Here is a 24,653-nt window from a genome sequence, read left to right as displayed (position 1 = left end):
ACCTTTGGGGTTACTTATCCTATTATCTAGGCAATAAACTTCTTCCTTAGAAGTAGAACAGAGTTGACAGCGAGGTACCCAGGAAACTGAGGTTAAAATTATACTGTGAAAAATCTAACTAAGAGAATCAAAATATCATGAATGATAGCTGAGCTTTACAGAAACATCAAGAACATTAACATTAGCAGACTGGCAAGCCTGCATTCATCTATGAGAAGGGGGCTTCAGGGATACAAAATTAGGAAAAGTGTCTCCAGCAGAGTCTATGGAACCTGAACAAGTCTCCCTCACTTTGGTAGAGATGGATGAATCCTATTATCAGAGTTAGCATAGAACCAGCCATTATAACCATCTAACTTAACTTCACAATTGCCAGGCAATTGTTCAATTCTCTGTCTATGTCAGTTTTTCTATGGGGTGAAAAATACCCTGTCTAAACTACAAGAATGTAGAGTTTGCTTGACAGGGTTTTTTGTTTGTTTGTTTTTGTTTGTTTGTTTGTTTGAGACAGAGTCTCGCTCTCTCACCAGGCTGGAGTGCAGTGGCACAAGCTCACTCACTGCAACCTCTGCCTCCTGGGTTCCAGCAATTCTCCTGCCTCAGCCTCCTGAGTAGCTGGGACTACAGGTGCCCACCACCACAGCCAGCTAATTTTTGTATTTTTAGTAGAGACAGGGTTTCACCATGTTGGCCAGGATGGTCTGGATCTCTTGACCTTGTGATCCACCACCTCAGCCTCCCAAAGTGCTGGGATTATAGGCACGAGCCACCGTGCCTGGCGAAAGATTTTTATGTACTTTATATGTATATCCTAGCCAAAAAAATATGTGAGGTGATTTCCAAAGAAAGAAACATACAGCAATGGTGGTTCTGATTACAACTTAAAGTAACAGATTCTGAGATATATATATCAGATCTATATATATATATCAGTCTGGTAATTTTAAGCCAGTCCCAAAGAAGATGATCACCTATGGCTATACTGAGAAAAACTAGTTATAATCCAGAAAAACTTAGGCCCAGAATCTGGAACATTCTAATCTTGTTACACCCTATATGCTAGCCTTCTCCAGTCAGCAGCTTTATTACATTGGTCTTTAATTCTAATACTTTTGAAAAATAAAATAGGCTATTCCAGAACAGATGGTAGGCAAGACACTGAGAATGAGTTTTTACATAACATCGGTGAAGAAATGGAAGAGGAGTTGACTAGTGAAGGAACAAAGATCTATTTGTTTTGTATGGTTTGAACTTCAGACCTTGAAACAAGCATCCAATGATTAAACTCTTTATTTTAATTGTTTCTATGTATTTGAAAAGGATTTGCCAACTTAAAAACTTAAAAACAGCTTTGCTGTTCACATAGGTAAACTTTTTTACAGTCCTTTAGGAATTCAAAGTTTATTTGAAAATTCTGAAATATGAAATTTTTGTAACATATGCTTTAAAGATACAAATGCTAAGAAACCATAATTACAATCACTTATCCTCTGTTAACGGAATCATTTATCAAAATTTCCAAAGTTATCTTTAAGTCTAGAGCAAAAACTAAGCAAGAAAAATCAGAAGAAACGATTTTTTTTTTAGGAGTCGGTTTATACAAAATGACATCATATTTCATCAAATCAATGGTATATCATTGGTCATGAGCATTATTTTATGTACTACTAGGAAAGGAAGAGCTGCCAATTAAACTGTGACATCATACTGATTATAAGATCCCCCCTGATTTCAGAGATAAAATTGTGTGCCTCAGAATTTACAAAACATAATCTCTCATTTTCAAAGAAACAGAAGTTATTTGTTTATTTACCAGGTATTAAGTACAATTTCACCAACATGGTGAAACCCAGTCTATAGTGAAAATACAAAAATCAGCTGGGCACAGTGGCTCACGCCTGTAATCTCAGGAGGCTGAGGCAGAAGAATCGCTTGAACGCAGGAGGCAGAGGCTACAGTGAGCCGAGATCGTGCCACTGCACTCCAGCCTGGGTAACAGTTGAGACTCTGTCTCGAATGAATGAACGAATGAATGAAATTTAAGTTATTCAAAATAAGCCTAGCTGATATAAAAATAAAATGTAACCAAGAAAAAAATGCAGACTAAGGAATTCATGATTGCTAAAAAGAATGAAGGCAGTCAAGATTGTTTTAACACTGGGGCTCTTTTTAAAATAAAAGGGAAAAAAAATATTTGATTTATTAAACTTTAAAAGGTTTTAAAATGTTATTAATTTTTTATTGGAGAGACCCAAATTGTTTAAGAGTAATTTTATTTTTAATATTTTACTCTTAGACACACATGTGAATTGATACAGGTTAAATTAACAGGATCCGATTAGTAACTTTTTGGTGGTAGGAATAACTAACTGTTCATTGCTCAAAACTCAAGGAATGCAAAAATTCCAACTTACCTTCACCTACAACCCCAAGGATCTCAAATTTATTCATCACATTACCAATGTTAGGAATCTTCATGAAGACAAACTCCTCTTTTGATGCAAGCCACAAAACATGGCACCAAAAGAACTCAGAAAGCTGCACGGTAAGACCAAAAACCTTCTGAAGGAAGAAATTCTCACTGGCTGGTGGGAACTTTCACATACTTGTTGCAATCATGAAGTATTAAACAATTCCCTGAAAAAAACAAACACAATGAAAAGCTGTAAATTTTATATTTGCAGTACTCTAATAACCAATCTTACCTTTTTGTATAGTTATTTTTCAATCCATTTTAATGTTTCATACACTTAAAATGAAGAAGAAACCAACAGTAATAGGAGCGAAGAACCCAAAATGGAACGAATACAAACAAACAAATGAACCTCTCTGTATTTGAAATGAATAATATAACCACACTTTAGGGGACAAGGACAAATGAATTAACCATAGGTAACTTTTGAAAACAGCATTTTCACTATCTACTCTCCTAAAGCTAAAAACAAAAAGAATTACAAACAAATACTATACTCTACTTAGATACCTGCTTTTATACAGTGACATGAAACTTGTTTGTGTGTGTTCTAAGATAGAGCAAATAGGTGAATATACTGACCTTGGTTTCTTAATTCTCATAAAAGGGAGTAACAAATATAAAAAGGGAGAAGGCTTGGAGTTGGTGTTAACAATATAAGCTCAGTTTTTAATATACAGGGGTACAGACAGATATAAAGGTGTTTGTGTAAATGTGCACTCACATACATATATTTCCTAGCTCTGTCTGCTGAGAAGGCCTAGAAGCAATGATACCCCTATAGCTATGAACACAGCTGGGGCTCTAATAAAAGGAACTAGAGTTCCTTGAAGAAAAGGCTGATTCCAAGGGTGGGGTAGGAGAAGTACCATAGGAGCCTAGGGTATATTTTTGTGGTGCCAGAAAGTAAGGAAATGCTCAAAGAATGATAGGGGTACCTCAAAAGGACACAGGAGTCAGACTGATGTGACTCCCACTGGCCTAATCGGGAATATTTGAGCAACAAAGTAAATAAGCACAGTAACAGATTATAACCCATATAAAAGTCCTTACTGACATAAATAAATAAATAAGGGAGAAGAGAAAGCTCTTTTGCGAAGTATAATTCCTTATAATAAATGTAGTGATAAAATTAGAAAATCGCCATTTGGCAATCACTCTGGTAATAATTATTTCAAGCAAGTATGATCAATATATGCTAAAACTAGAGGTTGAAAATTTGATGGAAAACAGGATATTATCTAATCTCAAAGTATCTCCCCACAAGATACGTATTAATTACAAGAAGAAAAATAGTAATTTTATACTGAAGAATCCTGCCAGATACCACCTTAATTAAGTGATCAAGTTAACATCATCAATAAGGGGACAAACCAACATTATATGTCCCCTGATAGGGTGCATCACATCACCACCTCTGTGGCATTCGTGCCAGAAATGCAAAACCTGAATCTAACCACAAGAAGCAAGAGAGAAGCCCAAGCTGAGGGACATTTTACTAAATAACTGGCCTGTATTCTTTTAAAATGTCAAGGTCACAAAAGACAAGAAACAACTGAGTAACAAGAAGCAACTATTCCAGATTAAAGAAGATTAAGAGATATGACAATGAAATACAATGCATGATCCTGGATTACATCCTGAACAAGAAAAAGCTTTTGTTCTTTTTTTGCTATAAAGAACAATTGATACAATTCAAATGTTCACAGATTATAGTACTGTTGTCAGTGGTTTTCTAATTTTCATATTAGTACTTTGGTTACATAAAACAGTGCTCTTGTTTTTAAGAAACAGCACTAAAGTTTTTAAAGGGGCATCATGTTTACAACTTAAACCATTGAGAAAAATTACAAGTGTGTATGGGGAAAGAGAAAAAAAGACAGAATGATAAAGCAAATATGATAAAATGTTAACACTTGGAAAATCTAGGTCAAGGGTATAGAAAGTAGGAAATTCTTTGCACTATTTTTGCAATTTTTCTCTAAATCTGAAATATTTTCAAAATAAGCTTTGTTTCTTTTTTTTTTTTTTTTTTTTTTTTTTTCTGGAGACGGAGTCTCGCTCTGTCGCCCAGCCCAGGCTGGAGTGCAGTGGCGCGATCTCGGCTCACTGCAAGCTCCGCCTCCCGGGTTCACGCCATTCTCCTGCCTCAGCCTCCCGAGTAGCTGGGACTACAGGCACCCACAACCGCGCCCGGCTAATTTTTTGTATTTTTAGTAGAGACGGGGTTTCACCGTGGTCTCGATCTCCTGACCTTGTGATCCGCCTGCCTCGGCCTCCCAAAGTGCTGGGATTACAGGCGTGAGCCACCGCGCCCGGCAATAAGCTTTGTTTCAAAAAGCTTATCCTATCTCTAAGAAGAATAACAGTGGTACCAAGACAAAATATTGTTTTAAAAGCAAGAAATAAATCTAAACAAGAAGTTCCTTACTGCCTATAAAATCTGAAACTTTTAACAAGAATACCCCACACGATGTGGATAAGCATTGTCAAGAAGTGCCCTTTCATACACTGATGGTAGAAATGTAAATTGGTGCAAGTTTTCTAAAAAGCAATATATACATTATTAGGTGATTTTAAAATGTGCATATCCTAATAAGGGCATCTGACAAAAATCTACAACAAACATCATTCTTAAATGTGAAATAGTAGACACAGTCCCTTTAAAACTTAAGAACATGTGCCAGGCACAGTGGTTCACGCATATAATCCCAGCACTTCAGGAAGCCAAGGCAGAAGGATCGCTTGAGCCCAGCCTGAGCAACACAGGGAGACCCAGTCTCTACAAAAACAAAAAACAAACAAACAAAAACAAAAAAAAAACTAGACTGGCGGGCATGGTTGTGGGAGGCTGAGATGGGAGGATCACTTGAGCCCAGGAGGTCGAGGCTGCAGTGAGCCTTGATTGCACCACCAGACACCAGCCTGGGCAACAGTGTGAGACTCTGTCTCTAACAAACAAACAAAAACATGACAGGGAGTTCTACTATTAATACTTATTAACATTAGTATTAAACATCCTAGCCAGGCACAGTGGCTCATGTCCATAATCCCAGCACTTTGGGAGGCTGAGGTGGACGGATCACTCACACTCAGGAATTCAAGACCAGCCTAGAAAATGTGGTGAAACCCTGTCTCTAGAAAAACAACAAAAATTAGCCGGGTGTGGTGGTGCACGCCTGTAGTCCCAGCTACTCTCAGAGGGTGAGGAGGGAGGACTGCTTGAGCCCAGGAGGGCGAAGCTGCGGTGAGCCATGATCACACCACTGCACTCCACCCTGGGTGACACCGCAAGACCCTGTCTCAAAAACAAAAACAAAAACATCCTCACGGGTTATAGCTGGTTTAGTAAAATAAGAAACAATAAATGAATAAAATGTATGATTGAAAAGAGAGAAACGAAAACAGACAGAAAATTCAAAAGAATTCATAAATTATTGGAATTATTAGTGTTTGGCAAAGTAGCTGAACATAAGCTTAATACACAAATATCAGTTGCATTTGTAAAGATCATTTGTAAGAAATAGAAAAAGCAATTTTTAAATATCACATTTATGGGTGGGGCACAGTGGCTCACGCCTGTAATCCCAGCACTTTGGGAGGCCGAGGCAAACAGATTGCTTGAGCTCACGAGTTCGAGACCAGACTGGGCAACATGGCAAAATCCAGCCTCAACAAAATATACAAAAATTAGCTGCGTGTGGCAGAGCATGCCTCTAGTCCCAGCTACTCCAGAGGCTGAGCTTAGGAAGCGGAGGCTGCAGTGAGCCAAGATTGTGCCATTGCACTCTAGCCTGCACAATAGAGCCAGACCTTGTCTCAAACAAAAACAAAAACAAAAACCACATTTACAATAATTTTAAAAAGCACATAAGATTTAACAAAAGATATTCACAACCACTTTTCAAATATATATGTAACTTTACTCAAAGACATTAAAAAACACCTAAACAAGTTATCCAAATTTTACAGCTAGGAAGATTCAAAACTATAAAGGTATCAATTCTTTCCATATTGATCTATACAGTCAATGCAATTCCAATCACAATCCCAACAAGGTTTTCTAAAGAATTAAGACAAGCTGATTTTAAAATATATATGCAAGGGCAGAGTTCCAAGTAGAAGCAACACCCTCCTACTACAAGTATGAGCAGCAAAGAATAAGAAAAAGAAAAGAGTAAGAAAGATAAGAAAAGTTACAAGAGCACTAGGCTTTGAGGGTAGGATCTGGCAGGATGCCCTACTGAATATGTTGAGGATTATAATAGAGTGAGGGAAATTAAGAAAGGATGGTTCTGGCACAGACTAACTTAGCCAATAGAACAGATGTGAGAGCCCAGAATAGACCATACTTCAGTATCCCTACAGATTCCTACAGACCTTAAAGAAGTCAGAGTAACTCTTGAAGAAGATAAGTCAGACCATGTCACTTCTCATTCAAAACCCTCTAATGGCCTCCCATATCATTAAGAGTGAAAACCAAAATCCACATGAGCCACAGGCCTTGACGTCCCCTCCTCTGATATCATCTCCTACTAGTCTCTCCCTTGACTAGCTTCACTCCAGCTACACTGACCTCCTTTTGCTATACTTATTTTAGAAAACTTGAGTTCAGTGGAATCAAAAATTTTTTAAGGATTACTCTGACATTTAGAAAAAAAGATGTCACAATTTGAGAAGAAATAAACATTTATTCATTCATTAAGCAAATAATTACTGACTGCCTCCCATGTTTTCAGGATAAGACACACAGCACAGTGGTAAACAAGACAGGCAAGGTCCTTACCCTCGTGGAACTTTACATTTTGCTGGTGGAAAAAAAATACAAGACTATTATGTTGTATTTTGTTATGAAAGAGGGGAAAAGAATGATTACTCAGACAGAGAGGGCTTCTCTAAAAAGGTAACATTTGAGCTGAGATGGCAATGGCAAGGAGCCAGCTATATGAGGATCTACATCAGTCACATTCCTGGTAAAAGATGCTCAGAGCATTTCTGAAAACGAACCATTCTTTCATTTTCTATGGCTGGTTTGAAAGAACACCCAGGAAATATTTACATATTCTACTCTCTGCCAATAATGGTATGGTTCATTTCAAAGGAAACTTGAGATAAAAATTAATCATTCTCACTGAGAAGACCCAAAAAGTTCTGTATGTAAGTATTGTAAAGAACATTTGTGGCTGGGCGTGGTGGTTCATGCCTGTAATCCCAGCACTTTGGGAGGCCAAGGCGGGTAGACAACCTGAGGTCAGGAGTTTGAGACCAGCCTGACCAATATGGTGAAACCCGATCTCTACTAAAAATACAAAAATTAGCCTGGTATGGTGGTGTGCGCCTATAGTGCCAGCTACTTGGGAGGCTGAGACAAGAGAACTGCTTGAACCCGGGAGGTGGAGGTTGCAGTAAGCCGAGATCTTACCACTGCACCCCAGCCTGAGCGACACAGCAAGACTCTGTCTCAAAAAAAATAAAAATTTAAAATTAAAAAAAAAAAAAAAAAAGAACATTTGGTCTCACTATTCTTTGTGGCAGTCAAAACTGAGTAATAAAAACTGGGAATCAGGCCAGGCGCAGTGGCTCACGCCTGTAATCCCAGCACTTTGGGAGGCTGAGGCGGGTGAATAACCCGAGGTCAGGAGTTCGAGACCAGCCTGGCCAACATGGTGAAACCCCGTCTCTACTAAAAACACAAAACTTAGCCAGGTGCGGTGGCAGGTGCCTGTAATGTCAGCTACTTGGGAGACTGAGACAGGAAAATCACTTGAACCCGGGAGGTGGAAGTTGCAGTGAGCTGAGATCTTGCCATTGTACTCCAGCCTGGGTGACAAGAGTGAAAACTCCACCTCAAAAAACAAAAAAAACTGGGAATCAGAATGTGAGTAGGGCTGGGCACAGTGGCTCACGCCTGTAATCCTAGCACTTTGGGAGGCTGAGGCAGGCAGACTGCTTGAGTTCAGGAGTTGGAGACCAACCTGGCCAACATGGTGAAACCCCATCTCTAGAAAAAACACCAAAAAAGTAGCCGGGTGTGGTGGTGGGTGCCTGTAGTCTCAGCTCCACAGGAGGCTAAGGCACGAGAATTGCTTGAGCTTGGGAGGTGATGGTTGCAGTGAGCCAAGATCACGTCACTGCACTCTAGCCTGGGCGACAGAACAAGACTCGATCTCCAAAAAAAAAAAAAAAAAAAAATTATGTGAGTAGATACATATCTTGGATGTCAAGAATGGTCTTTTAAATACCAGTATTCATACTGAGGAAAAAAATTATGCCATATTGGATTTAGCTGAAATTTTATATATTTTATATGAATATAGCTGATTAACTTTTTTTTTTTTTTTTTTTTTTTTTTTTTAAGGCATAAAAACTAAAACACATTAGCTCTGGTGATGGCAAAATACGTATCTCGGATGAAATGTCCCTTTACAGACAAATACAAATGCTAGAGGGAATACTTTTTAGAAACATCTTAAAAGCTCCAAACACTTTTGTGAAGAATTACCTGGCTAAAATTAAAGCAAAAGAATAGAATCCAGAGACAGAATCCAAACCACCCAAAACTATTTTAGCTTTTCTGGTATTTGAAGAACCAGAAAGTGAGAGAAAAACAGGCTTGCTCTTGAAATCGTTACAGATTAGGAACACAAAGTCAAGGGTGTCTCAAAATGAGAAAGTTTGTTAGCAATAACTTATTGTATATTTCAAAATATTTAAACTAAAAGAGTGGAATTGGGAGGTTCCTAACACAAAGAAATGATAAATGCTTGAAATGATGGATACCCCAATTACCTTGATCATTACACGTTGTATGCTTGTATCAAAATATAACATGTGTCCCATAAATATATACAACTATTATGTATCCATAATCATTTAAAATAAAATTTTTATAAATAAGGAGAAAGTTTGATAAATCACCACTCGAAGCCAAAACCCCAGGATATACTCCCAGGATAAGAAAAAACAGAAATAAATCAGCCCTTGGACAAACTTGAACTGTAGGTTGATGTCATCTGGGTGATCTAAGCAACGCTCTGAGGGAAGATGGCATCAATCAGGCCTCACAATACTGCCACAGATAATTTCTCATTTACAAAGTGCAGTACATAATCAAAGATGGCCAAATACACAAGGTAAGATACCACGAACAAGAACCAATAGAAACAACTGAAAAAGAAAGTGACCCCCAAAGGACTTTGGGTCAGGGATAGCCTATAAATGATCAGCAATAGCCTACAAAACAACGGTAGGGTTGATGCAATAAAAACCAAAGATTGAACATTGTGACAGAACTGAAAGGTCCAAAAGGTGAAAGATCAAACTATAAAAATAAATTGGAATGCTAGATAGACAGCATAACAAAAAAAGAGAACTAAATGAAAGAGAAAAATATTAGGATATAGAAGACATTGAACATGGTTTTAAAACTTGACCAAACGAACATATAAACTATAGCAAAGAACTGCAAAATATCTTTTTTTCCTCTCCAAGCACACATACAACATTCACAAAAACTGATCATATGCTAGGCCATAAAGCAATTCAAAATAAATTACGAGGGCCAGGCATGGTGGCTCACGCCCGTAATCCCAGTATTTTGGGAGGCTGAGGCAGGCAGATTACTTTAGGCCAGGAGTTCGAGACAAGCCTGGTTAACATAGTGAAACCCTGTTTCTACTAAAAATACAACACTTAGACGGGTGTGATGACCACGTGCCTGTAGTCCCAGCTACTCGGGAGGCTGAGGCACAAGAATCACTTGATCCCGGTAGGGAGAGGTTGCAGAGAGCCACCTGTCACCACTGCACTCCAGCCTGAGCAACAGAGCAAAACTCCATCTCAAAAATAAATAAATAAATAAAATAAATTACAAGGATTGAAGTAAAAGGATGGTCTCTTTCCACAACTAAAGTTGATCAATCACAAAAGAAATAGTTAGAAAATAATTCTTATGTTTGGAAATAAATACATTCCCAAAATAATCCGTAAATCAATCAAAGAAGAAACCATAATACACTTAACAAAAATACAAATCCATGGAAAGAAAACAATGCTTAAGGAGGAAATTGAGAATCTTATATGCATACATCAGAAAATACTAAAAACTGGAAATGTATGAACTAAGCATAAAACTCAAGAGGCTAAACAAAAGAACCACAAAATGAGCCCAATGAAAATGTAAAGAAAGAAATGAGTAAGAGAAAAATTCATGAAACAGAAAACACAAGTAATAAAAAGATCGGGCCGGGAACTTACAGAACTGTGAGCTAATATATGGTGTCTTAACGTGGCTAAGCATGTGGTAAGTTGTTATGCAACAGAAAACTGATACAACAGCATTGTTCCTTTTATATACAGTTTAAAAACAGACAAAGCTGAACTATAAAGTATATTAAGTATATATATGTAAGTGGTAACTGTGTAAAAAAGTGATCAAGTAAGTGTTTATTGTAAAAAATCAGGATATTAATTACCTGTAAGGAGGGACTGAGATTGAGAAAAGACATGTAGCAGCCCGGCACTTTGGAAAGCTGAGGCAGAAGGATCGCTTGAGCCCAGAAGTTTGAGACCAGCCTGGGCAACATAATGAGACCCTGTCTCTACAAAAACTTTTTTTTGTTTGTTTAATTAGCTGGGCGTGGTGGCGACCGCCTCTAGTCCCAGCTACTTGGGAGGCTGAGGTGGGAGGATTCCCTGAGCCTAGGTGATCACAGCTGCGGTGAGCCGTGATTGTACACTGTGCACTGTGCACAGACTGGGTGACAGAGAAAGAAAGGAAAGGAAGGAAAGAAAGGAAAGAAGGAAGGAAGGGAAAGGGAAAGAGAAAGGGAAAGACAAGACAAGACGACAAGACACAATACAACACAACACAGGAGGGCTTCCTGGGGCACTATTTCTATGTCTTGAGTGATGGTTAAATAGACATTCACTTATAATTGTTCATTAGAGTATATACTTTTTGTTTACTGTATTTCTATGTTGTTATATTCCATTATAAAACAAACTTTTAAGAGAATATTTCTGATAATGATTTCATATATAAATAGTTCCTTCGTCATTTATATGGTATTAAAAAATAATTTTTATCAAAGACAAAGCATTGCAATATCACATTAAACAAGAAAGTTTAACTGTTCTCTCTCTCGGAAGTTCAAGACACAACATAACGCATTATGTTTAGTGCTGCGTATCACAACAAAACCAAAAATTCCCAATAACTGATAACCTGGATAGTGACCACTCACCTAAAACCATGCCAGATGAGGAACTGGTAAGGAAACCAGGTGAGTTTGGCCTCAGTGAGAGATGACTGACATCCAAATGTCTGAAGACTTTGGAAAAAATGGAATAGAGCCAGTGATTTATTCCAGGGGACAGAACTAAGATCAGTGATAGAAGCAAAAAGGAGACAAATTTCAGCTCAGTAGTGATTGGACACATGTAAACCAAAAATAAAATCCTAAATTAGCCAGGGATGGTGGTGTGTATCTGCAATCCCAGCTACTCTAGAGGCTGAGGCAGGAAAATTGCTTGAACCCAGGAGACAGAGCTTACAGTAAGCCAAGATCGCGCCACTGCACTCCAGCCTGGGAAACAGAGCAAGACTTCATCTCAAAAAAAAAAAAAAAAAAAATTCCTAATCCCCCCCAAATGACTGAACAAACTCTTTCTTGGCCAAGAGCACCCCAGAGAAACCTGAAAAGCTGAATTCCCAGCCAGGGAGAGAGGTCAGACATACCTCGTTATACTCCCTCTTTCTGGATGGCGATCATAAGACTGGCAAACCAGACTCTGGCAATAAGATACCAAATTATAAACAACACCTAAAGTCAGGCAAAGCAGGGTTTAATTCATGCCCTACAAACCATAAAGCCTCATCAGAGATGATTAACCTAGTATAAAGTATAATGTGGCTTACTTTTCAATCTGGCTGTGGTATAGCATCACACAACAAATAGCAGACCCTGAAGGCAATCAAAATATTTTACCCCAAAATGTATTTATTTGACATATTTTAAAATAACTGTCACAGGGCCAACAAATCTCCATTAATGCAGCCAGGCCTTTCCTTTCTGGGCCTTACCCCCAACCGAGGAGAGATTAACTGAGAGCCTGACACCTTTAAGGTCTGAAAAGAGACATTTACCATCTATTCTCCCTGAAGGCTGCTACCTATGAGGCTTTATCTACATAACAAGAACCTTGGCCTCCACAACACCCTTATCTTAACTCTAGCATTTCTTTCTTCTGACTTCAAGTCTTTAGAAAAAGCTTAACTCTTTCAACCAACTGCCAATCAGAAAATCCTTTAAACCACCTATGATCCCCCACTACCTTGGCTGAACCAATGCATATCATCCTCCAAGTACTGACTGATGATTTTACCTACAATTCTTCTCTCCCTAAAACATATAAAAGCAGACTGCAATCTGATTGCCTAGGGCATACTTTGTCAGGGCTCTTGAGACTGTTCCCCAGACCATGGTCACTCATACTAGCTCAGAATAAACCCTCTTTAAAATATTTTATAGAGTTTGGTTTTAACATTAACAAAATGATCAATCATCAATGGTTATTCAATCATTCTCATTTTTGTCATACTTGTCAGATGCCTACAATGGGACAGCCACTATTGTAGATACTTCAGGATATAGTAGTGAACACACGGACCATGCTCCTGCTCTCATGGAGCTAAAGGAGATAGACAATAAATAGGATAATTTCAGACACTGACAAGTATTATAAGGAAATAAAACAGAGTCTTATGATAGAGTTATGGCAGTTGGGAAGGGGAGAGGTCCTTTAGGTAGGAGATCTGGGGAAGGCTTGTCTGAGAAGGCAGTATTTCATAGAAATCTGTCCTACGTAAGAAATCAAGCCACCAGGACTATGAGAAGAGTGTTCAAGGTAGTACAAAGAGTCTTAGAGAGTTTGATAAGTTCAAGGAACAGAGAAGGCCTGCAGGAGGAACCTCGCAAGTGGCAGGAAAGGGCCTCTGTAAACAGTTTGTCCCTGGTAGAAAGGAATCCTGTACGAAACTAGATGCCCTCTAAGGTACCTAACAACATGAAGATTCTAACTCTCTCAGAAATTGTTTGAGTTTTTTATTACCAGCCACTAACTGTGTAAACAAATAACCAAATGCATTTTAGGGTGGATTTGACTCACACTAAGAAATACATGTAAAATTAAGCAATGTTTCTGTATTAGCAAACAAGCAGGTACCTAAAGAACTGACAGAAACATAGGCTTATAATTTATTTCATAGATTATTAGTATTGAATTTAAGAGTTGCCTGGGCCTTGAATGTTTTCTTTGTTACTGAAATTATAATCTTCATTTCAACGGGTCTTTTCTTCTTCCCAAAGAGAGTACAAAATCAGTTGAATCATGAGTTTTGTTTTTGTTCCTGGCATTGTTTTTACACATCCAAATGAGAGAACCATTTTGTCACTGAAAATTGCATAGGAATACATTTGGTGCATGACTAAACTTCTGTTATAATAAGAGAGTTCAAATGGTTTGAAAGCATCTTAAAACTCAAGATCCACATATAGAAGAAAACCATTTCTATGGAAGGCACAGCCTTGTGAAAAACACCCTAATTAATTACCCTCTTGTAAAGACTTCTCCATGCTGAATACAAGCAAGGAGATAAAGCACTCCTACTTAGTTTTCTTTCTAGATGGGACCATCTGACCCATAATTAATAGGATCTTCATTTTGCTTTATTCTCCCAATAGTGGAGAGTAATTTGATTTATCAATCCATCCTTTATAATTCAGTTTCCCTTATTAAATAAAATAGATACTTGATTATCATGAGTTATACACAATTTACTAGGATAAAAATTTCAAACTACGAAATATGTTATGTGCCTTCCTACCCTTGATCTTCGGAATCCTTCCACAAGGTAGGAAATCCAGTACCAACCCAATGTATCTTCTCCCAGCACTGCCAATCCTACTAAACTCCCAGCCCTTCCTAATATGAGGGTCTATGGATTCAGATTGAAAAACAGAGCTAAGGCTGGGCTCGGGGGCTAACGCCTGTAATCCCAGCACTGTGGGAGGCAGAGACAGGTGGATCACCTGAGGTCAGGCATGAGAGACTAGCCTGGCCAAAATGGCAAAAACCCCATCTTTACTTAAAAAAAAAAAAAGAAATACAAAAAATTAGCGGGGCATGGTGGCACATGCCTGTAATCCCAGCTACTTGGAAGGCTGGGGCAGGAGAATCACCTGAATCCAGGAGGCGGAGGTTGCAGTGAGCCGAGGTTGTGCCATTGCACTCCAGCCTGGGCAACAGAGCAAGACTTAGTCTCAAAAAAAAAGAAAAAGAAAAATAGAGCTACAATGGGATCAGAGCCAGGGGCACTGGCTCACGCCTGTAATCCTACCACTTTGGGGTGCTGAGGCAGGCCGATCGCTTGACTCCAGGAGTTCCAGACCAGCCTGGGCAATGTGGCAAAACCCTGTGTCTACAAAAAATTAACAAAGCGTGGTGGTGCATGCCTGAGTCCCAGCTACTCTCAGCTACTCAGGAGGCTGAGGTGGGAGAATCATTTGAACACAGGAAGTCAAAGCTGCAGAGAGCCATGATCACACCACTGCACTCTAGCCTGGGCAATGAGCAAGACCCTGCCTCAATAAAATAGGATCAGAGAAACTCAGAGTTCATACTAAAACTGTACTATTTCAGATACCCTATTGGTTAAAAGGGTTTTGAAGACATCTTCATGAAAATATAAAGATCAATTTTAACATGGTTTCTCTGGGGTAATATTTTCTGAACTACAAATTCTAAGTAACCGAATTTAAAATAAACTTACAGAAGTTGGGGACCACCTAGATTTTGCTGGATTGATGTGGGTCAGAAAATGTGGTCTGAGTTATTGTCCTCAACTCCAAGAAAAATAACCTTCACATAAAAAAGGAATGGAAGGAACTGAAGTCCAAGACTTGAAGAACATCTACAGGATTTAAATGAATTCAAGACCATTGACCTGGATAAATTTCATGTTTGAAATGCTTTAAGACTTCCAAAATGAAATTGCTGAAATTTAGTAGTCTTGGGAAAGTCACAGGGAAAAGAAGAGGAGAACAAAGACTGGCCAAGAGCAAATGTCCCATTTTCCAGAAAGGGCAAAACAGTACATTCCGTAAACTCTACACCGAAGGATTTATAATTAAGCAATTATTCAATGTTTTGAGAGCTAACCATGTACCAGGTACTATGATAGATTCCGGGACATAACAGTAAAGAAAACAGACAAGATCCCTATTTCATAGAGTTTAATCAAAGACTCACACAGTAAGTATAAAACAGTAAATATTAGTGCTATGAGAGAGATACAAGGTGTTGGAAGGGCTTATGACAGGGGTTTCCTACCTATTAGGAAGAGTTGTTGGCTCTCTTAGAGAAAGCAAGTAGTGAGCTGAGGCCTGTAGAATAACTCAACATAAACTGATGGAAGAAGGGGGATGCTCCAGGAGAAAATAATTTATGCAAAATCCCCAAGTCAGGAGGGAACAGGGTGACACAAAAGACCCAAAGGTGAGGTGGGGAGGGGTGGGGGTCAATAACATAGTACAAGGTGAGGCTGGAGAAACAGCAGGTTGGGCTATTTCAAGAAGCATAATCTTTACCATGGGACATAAGGACTTACAGGAGGGTTTTGAACAAGAATAGGAGGGGTGGGTTCAGGGAGTGGTATGACAATCTGATTATTTGCGGTTTGAAAAGATCACATATGCTACAGAGTAGAGAATGGCTCAGTACCTGTAAGGGGAGATGTCAGTTTGAGGGTAGAACAGCTAGGAAGCCATGGCAGCCACCCAGGTGAAAGATAAAGGAAGGATGGACTAAATCGGTGGATATTAAGAGAAATGAATAGATTTGGGACATGTTGGAGAGGAAGTCAATACCATTGAGGATGGATTAGAGACAGGGAGGGAGGGAAAGAGGAGGCAAGGATAACTTCTTGGTTTTGGGCTTGGGCTATGTATGAGTAGAGAGACATGAGAGGTGCTGTTTCTTCACTGAAGAAGACTAGAAGAGAAGGAGGTTAAGGGAAGGATAGAAATCCAAGGTTCCATTTTGGTCATGTTAAGGTTGAGTTTAGATATCCATAAAAATGGAAAAGGTACAAACTACAGGAAAAATAGAAATGAAAACCTGAGGAAAATAATCTGCAACTTATATCACAAAGTTAATCTCAATACACAGAAGGCTCCTCCTGCTCATTAAGAGTGGAGGAAACCCAATTTTTAAAATGGGCAATGTGATATGAACAAATAGTTCAGAGAAAAAGAAACACAAATGGCTCTTAAACATAAAAAAGTTACTCAAATTTATATATAATACAAATTGAAGATTGAAACCACACTAAGATACAAGTTTTTACAATAGCAAAAACCAAAAATAACATACCATGTCAATGAGAGCATGAGAGAATTAAGCTTGCTCATACACTGCTGGTGGGAATATATATCAAATTGGAAACCAATTTGATAAAATCCTTCAAAACTAAAAACATATTCTAATGACACAGCAATTACATTTCCAGAATTTATCCCCAGAAACACAAATACACACACCACATAGTGTATACATACATTATTCACTGCAACATTGTTTGCAAAAACAAGAATGGAAACAGTCTAAATACACATCAACAAGGGCCTAGTTAAATGAATTACAGTATACCCATTGAAATATTTTAAGCTAGAGACAGAAGTGAGATATGTATGTACTCTAATCAGCATTTCATAAATTTTAGTTATGTCATCATTAATTTATCATCCAACAAATTAAAATTATGCTTAAAACTATTTTAATTAAATATCACATCTTTTTTGTATACTGTGGTTCAATATAAGATTATATTGAAAAAAAGGAGTTATTGTTTTTAAAAGTTTGAAAATCCACTAATTAAAAAGTATAAAAGTACATGGTAGAGGTTATTGATCCTGAAGATATCACGAGATTTCAAACACTGTCAATGACATGGAAGATTCACAAAGGCAGCTTCCAGGCTAAACTTTGTTAATATTTTGAAAAACAGACCCTCTTATCAAGTCTCCAGACTCCTGGTCCTTGTGGCTGTAAACTGCAAACTACATGAGAGATTTTCTGAAACCTAGGTTTCTTTCACCAAGCCAAACTATCAGATTTATGGTTGATCTTGACAACTTTTGTTTCCTCAGTTAAAAAATAAGGCTCCTCAGTTGGACGATCTCCAAGTTCCTTTTTAGCTTTCAAGTCCCACAATTTAATTCTAAACACTAGGACCCTTTCAAATTGAAAATGAGCACAAAAATCCTCAATAAATAAATGTCAATTCCTAAGGCACCAATATAAAGTATATAAAGCCTACCCTCTTTTTTCATTATGGTTCCAAACCATTTACAAGGTAAGTTTCCAGAGCGATTGAGTAAATTCATTCTAAACAAGGGAAGGCACGGAGTGATTATTTTTCAGTATATTTCAGAGAAACAGGAAAAACAAAGTAAGTGGAATACCACTGGCCAAACAGCTGGTGATGAAGCTATTCCTGTGAGGGTCACTTATGTCAAAGGGAAAAAACAAACAGTAATAATGACTAGACAGCAGCAACTTTGCGAGGCATGGACAGGAAGTCTGGGATGTTTTCCAAATATACTGGGAGGAAGTTATTTTTATTTAGAGATATTTGTGTCCTATTTAAAATATAGAAGAAACTGAAGAAAAATCAAGCAAAAATCTTGCACTTCCTCAGTTGTTTGTGCTGCTAACTTCAGAAGGGTAAGTAAAATTACTCTGGCCATGCAAATAATAGTCAAAAATACAAGCAATTTCATCAAGACATTAATTGATAAAAGCATTCAATTAAATTCCAAAGAGATTTGAGAAGCTAATAAATAATAACGATTGAAAAAAGAAAAGATAGATTATTTCCCTCAAAGAGGATACAATTTTTCAAAAAAAGATATGGTTAAGAGCACTTTTGAGTTATAGCTCTCCTGCACACTGCTTTAATGATGAGCTGAGCCGTCTCTTGATGCTTTGGTATGTTTCCATTTGTAAGTTGGAGATTCATGCGCCTACCTGAGGGCCTTTTTCCCCCCGGACAGCAAATGTGTGGTATCTTTTCCAACACCAATTCTGATTCTCTGACACCAACTGAGTATCCTTCAATTCAATCCACAGGTTTAAGGACTCAGTCTCACAAAACTGCCCTCACTTCAGATTCCTGTCACAAGTCCCAGGTTCCCAGACTATCCACACTTCTGTCCAACTTGGCTACAAAATTGGGGGGTCCCACAACTCACTCTCCTCAAGTTTGATAATTTGCTAGCATGACTCACAGAACTCAAGGAAATGCATTACTTATGGTTACTACCAGTTTCTTATAAAGGATACAACTCAGGCACAGCCAAATGGAAGAGATGCACAGGGCAATGTATGAGGGGTTGGGGAGCCAGCATAGGCCTTCCATGCCTTCTCAGAGCGCACCACCCTCCCAGCACCCCAATGATTTTGACAAAGAGTCAAACTCTAAAATATTTTAAGAGATTTATTCTGAGCCAAATATGAAGACCATGACCTGTGATACAGCCCCAGGAGATGCTGAGAATATGTATGTGCCCAAGGTGGTCAGGCTACAGCTTGGTTTTTGAGGGAGTGTGGGGCGTAGAGAAGAGGTCTCACCATGTTGCCCAGCTGGTCTCCAATTCCTGGACTCCAGTAATCCTCCCACCTCAGCCTCCCAAAGTGCTGGGATTGCAGGTATAAGGCCACCACGCCCGGCCCCCTACAGCTTGGTTTTATACATTTCAAGGAGACATAAGACAGCAACCAATACATGAAAGATGTACATTGGTTTGGTCCAGAAAGGTAGAATAACTCAAAGGTGGGGAGGGAGGTGCTTCCAGGCCATAAATGGATTCAAAGATTTCCTGATTGGCAATTGATTGAAAGAGTTTATCTTAAAGACCTGGAATCAATAGAATCTCCCTTCTATGATTTGGGTTAAGATAAGGGGTTGGGGAGACCAAGGTTCTTATTATGCAGAGGCTTCCTATGGAATAGATTGCAAATGTTTCTTATCACACTTAAGAAGGCAGTCTGTGCAGTGGCTCCTGCCTATAATCCCAGCACTCTGGGAGGCTGAGGCTGGCGGATCACTTGAGGTCAGGAGTTCAAGACCAATGTGGCCAACATGGAGAAACCCCGTCTCTACTAAAAATACAAAAACTTGCCAGGCGTGGTTGCGCATGCCTGTAATCCCAGTTACTCGGGAGGCTGAGGCAGGAGAATCCCCTATCCCCACCCCAGGTCTTTTAAAAATACCACGAGAATTGCTTGAACCTGGGAGGCGGAGGTTGGTGTGAGCCAAGATCATGCCACTGCATTCCAACCTGGGTGACAGAGCAGAGACTTTGTTCCCAAAAAAAAAAAAAAAAAAAAAGACTTAAAAAGATGCCAGACACTATTAATTCTTTCCTAGACCAGGAAAAACACCTGGAAAGGGAAGGGGATTATCTATAGAACATAGATTGTTTCCCCCACAAAAGACAGTTTTGCCAAGGCCATTTCAAAATAGAGAAATATATTTCAGGGTAAAATACTGCTATTTCTTTCAGGGCCTGCTATCATGTTGGTATCTTACTGCTACAAAGTGTGATACACTTTATGTATCACGTTGGTATCTTACTGCTACAAAGAGTCTGCTTTAACGTTAATGCTGGTCAGCCACGCCTGAATTCCAAAGGGACAAAGGTATAATGAGGCATGTCTTTCCTATCATGTCCTGAACTAGGGTTCAGGTTAGAGCACCCTTGGCTGAGAGGAGGGTTTCATTCAGTTGGCTGGGGGGCTTAGAATTTTGTTTTGCTTTACAGTGTATTCACCAACCTACAAGGCTCCAGGGCACCATAATTTAAGAAGGTTTCATTACATAGGCATGGCTGATTAAAGCACTAGCCATTGGTGATTGAGCTCATTCTCCTTCCCTTTTCCTCTCCCAGAAAGTCTGGGGTGAAGCTTAAAGTCGTAAACCTCTAATAGTGCCTTCTTCTTTGGGTTGACCAGCCCCCATCAGAAGCTATCTAGGAGGTTCCGCCAGGAGTCATCCAATTAGCATACAGAAGACACTCTTATCATAGTCATCTTCATAGTACTAAGATAATACAACAATTGTAACATTTATTTTGAACTACATAAAATCCCTTTAATTAAGACACCCCCAATAGATGGCAAAATGACAAAAATTTTGAATCTCGATTTAATAAAATCAGTTGAAAATCCTGAACTCTTTGCTTGCCATTATGAGTTGGCAACGTCTACATTGTTCTTGATGGTCTGTCTAATCATCAGAACAGGGCCTCTCCTCAAATGCATTATTAAATATCAAAGTTTTGCTGCAATTCATCTCTATATTTTAGTTTTCATCATTTCACTGTCGAGTACCTTCAAGAGGTACTTTTTCTTTGTTTTCTCTGGCCAGAATCCCCATTTCCTCTACTGTTCCATAATAGAATTAAGTAGTATTTGAATTTCAAAAGGTCAATTAGCAGAAAAATACCACTTAGCTATATCATGTTAGTATCAAAACAAGAGCTCGAACAAATAATTTTTTCACACTAGTCTAGCTAGTTTCTTTTTTTCTTCCACCTGAGACAGAGGGGGAACTCTGTCGCCTAGGCTGGAGTGCAGTAGCGGGATCTAGGCTCACTGCAACCTCTACCTCCCGGGTTCAAGCAATTCTCCTGCCTCAGTCTCCCAAGTAGCTGGGATTACAGGCACACCACGCCCAGCTAATTTTTGTATTTTTAGTAGAGACAGGGTTTCACCATGTTGGCCAGGCTGGTCTTGAACTCCTGACCTCAAGTGATCCTCCTGCCTCAGCCTCCCAAAGTGCTGGGATTACAGGCATGAGCCACCATGCCAGGTGTGATGTGAAACTTAGTACCTACAAAAACAGCTCACAGCCAGGCACAGTGGCTCATGCCTCTAAATCCAGCACTTTGGGAGGCCAAGGCAGGACTGTTTAAGGCCTGGAGTTCAAGACAAGCCTAGGCAACACAGCAAGGCTTTGTCTCTACAAAAAATTTCAAAAATTAGCCGTGTGTGCTGGTCCATACCTGTAGTCCCAGCTACTTGGGAGGCTGAGGCAGAAGGATAGCTTGAGCTGAGGAGTTCAAGCCTGCAGTAAGCTATGATTGCTACTGCACTCTGGTGACAGAGGAAAATCCTGTCTAAACAAAACAAAACAGCTCACTCAAATTTCAGATCGTTTTAATTATTGAAAAATTCCTACTCACCAGAAATCTGCAAAGCCACTTCTACCTCTCTAAGCCTTAAGTTTATTCAATAGCAAAGTGAAGAAATCCTCAAATCTAAGGAATCATTTAAAGCACTGAGAGCCTAAGATCTACCCTATTCAAGTTTAACAAACATTTATTAAGCATCTATTATGGCATGCTGGCTGTTCATATATGCAATATTTAGCCTAACCACAATTCTTACCTACAGTCAATTCCACCTCTTAAAGCAAGGAAGAAACAAGAAAATCCACTGGTCTTTCTTCTTTTCTTATGCACCAAGATATTCAGAGATTTTTTTTTTTTAGGAATGAGGAGGAAGATGTAGCTAAGTGGAATATGGAGAAGGAGAAGGAGAGAATAAAGTAGCGAATAAGGAGACAATATCTTTCACCACAAGGTAATTCACAATTTACTCATTAAATAAAATACTCATCAATCACTTATTTGGAAGCTGCGTTAAAGATAAATCTGAATGAAAAATTCCCTCAAAAGAGTTTCGACAAGGTGCCCTGACTGAAGGGAACCAATCATGTCATAAATTTGCTACATTTTATGTGAGTCACAATACATGATAATCATAGCACATATTCAATCCTTTAAAATAGATAACAAAAGGAAACTTCAGTACTCTAATAATGCCATCTACAATACCAGAGAATATAAAGGACTTTACCTAAAATGAAAAGATTTAATTGCCCAATTTCATAACCAAGTTAAGGCTATATGCCATTGTGTTTGACCGCTTTTTAGGCAAAAAATCTGAGATTTTCTTTCATGAGAAAGCAAAAAATAGACAATTAAAAGAAATGTTGGTAAAAGTTTGGTTCAGGCATTTTAAATGCAAATATTATAAGTCATATAACAGGTTGTAAGTTCAAGCTACTAGTGCAGAATCACACATAACAAAGTCTTCCCTGCTTTCCAATGTGAAGAGATACTAGAAAAGCAGAAAAAAAAGATTAACTTTGACTTGGAAAATCAGAGAAACCTTCATTGAAGAGGTAATACCTGAATTAATACTTGAGACAAGAACAGAAGTTTAGCTGATAAGACAAAATGGGTAAAGGCATTCTATGAAAAGTTTGTGCAAAAATGTAGGCCAAAAAAATGAGTGTTTGGAGAATGCAAGTAATGCAGCGTATCTGAAATCCAGGGAAAAAGTCCAGGAATAACATGAAAAAAGGCATGGGCAGAATCATAAAAGGGCTTCTATACCATGCTAAGAAGTCTAGGTTTCTACTTTAGGCTGGGGGTTTTCAAACTTTGCCCTATATGGCTCAAGGGGCTTTTTGAGAAAGGCAGAAGCAAAAGCAGAGTTCCTACATTCCTATCCTGCTTCAATTAGACAGTGTTGCTCTCTCTTTTTGAAAAAATCTATTTTAAACATTATATTTGCCTTAGTTAAAGAAAGAACAGCAGGCCCAAATGGAGCCACTCAGGCTAAGGTTCCAAGTTAGCAAACCAAAACCTAACTCGTTTACTTGTAAAATCTGACCACCTAAGAAATCAGGAGAAAGACAATAGCTAAATTCCCTTAAGCCAAGATTCCCCATAAGGAAAGTAACCTAGAAATGACCAATTCACTATTTGATCCTTGGTCCTGCTTTCCTCCACTTTTCTGTGCATACAAAATGAACCCACTCAGTCTAGGTCATTAGAACTTTCTGTTTTGTAGACTGGATGCTACCTGGTCCATGAATCATTAATAAAAGCCAATCAGATCTCTGAGACTCAATTTGTTGAAATTTTGTTGACACCCTATATTTGAAGAAAGGGTCTAACTGCCTTACAAGAAGTTTGAAGGCTGCTGCTGTAGACAACAAGAAATCAAGAGAAGGTTTAAGTTGAGTATTTTACCAGTGTTATACTTCAGAAAAATCACCATGGAGACTGGAAGAGAGTTAGGGCAGACACTAGTCAGAAAGCTACTGATTTATAGAGGCCAGGCACAAAATAAAGAAACTTAAACTAAAGCAGCAACAGTGGGAACAGAGAAAGGCAGATAAAGTTGAGGTATTTAAGAGATGTAATCAAAAGACACAGTGACAATTTAAAAATAGTTGATGAATGAGAAATGGAAAAGTCTAGATGATGCTAACATTTCTGCTTTGACCTGTAGGCCAGGGTTTGTAAAATCAAAAATTATATCAAAAAAAAAAAGGAAAAAAAATTCTGACTTGACTACTGGGTATATCAGGACTCTACTAACTGAAACTGGGAATAGACATGGAGCAAATGGAAAATAATATTACATGATTGACAACTATGAGGTCTTAGTTGTTATTTATTATGGGCAACATGGTGAGACCCTGGCTCTACTAAAAATTACAAAGTCAGAGGGCATGCTGGTATATCCCTGTGGTCCCAGCTACTGAGGAGGCTGAGGTGGAAGGATCGCTTGAGCCCGAAAGGCAGAGGCTGCTGTGAGCAGAGATCCTGCCACCACATTCTAGACAGGGTGACAGAGGAAGATCCTGACTCAAAATAGTAATAATAATTCCCTATAGATTTAGCATCTAGTGATGATTTTTGAGATCCTGTGTCAAAAACAAACAAACAAAAGATACAGAGAAAGAAATGGGCTTGGGATAAACCATTCTAACAATTCATAAATAATTAAGAATTGATTATGCAGCCAAGAGTGGTGGTGGCTCACGCCTGTAATCCCAACACCTTGGGAAACCAAGACAGGGGATCACTTGAGGTCAGGAGTTCGAGACCAGCCTGGCCAACATGGTGAAACCTCATCTCCACTAAAAATACAAAAATTCGCTGGGCATGGTGGTGCACACCTGTAATCACAGCTACTCAGGAGGCTGAAGCAGGAAATCGCTTGAACCCAGGAGGCAGAGGTTGCAGTGAGCCGAGAT

General features: G+C 38.8%; 1 protein-coding gene across 3 annotated transcripts in view; it reads right to left on the bottom strand.

Annotated features, from left to right (window-relative positions):
* The window catches only part of CDKL5 (cyclin dependent kinase like 5), a 226,042-nt gene that overhangs the window by 142,420 nt on the left and 58,969 nt on the right, over positions 1-24,653 (bottom strand). For 2 of the 3 annotated variants that reach the window (XM_050777522.1, XM_050777521.1), the window contains exon 2: positions 2,415-2,637. In XM_050777522.1, coding sequence (XP_050633479.1) covers positions 2,415-2,478 — 64 coding nt within the window. In that variant the 5' untranslated portion in view covers positions 2,479-2,637. Of the gene's footprint in view, positions 1-2,414; positions 2,643-24,653 lie in introns of those variants that run through there. The other variant, XM_050777524.1, reaches the window with a different exon arrangement.

The sequence above is a fragment of the Macaca thibetana genome, chromosome X (genome assembly GCF_024542745.1).
Source record: "Macaca thibetana thibetana isolate TM-01 chromosome X, ASM2454274v1, whole genome shotgun sequence".
NCBI lineage: Eukaryota > Metazoa > Chordata > Mammalia > Primates > Cercopithecidae > Macaca > Macaca thibetana.
The sequence above is the reverse complement of the archived record's forward strand: the minus strand, read 5'-3'. Positions and strand labels throughout refer to the sequence as shown.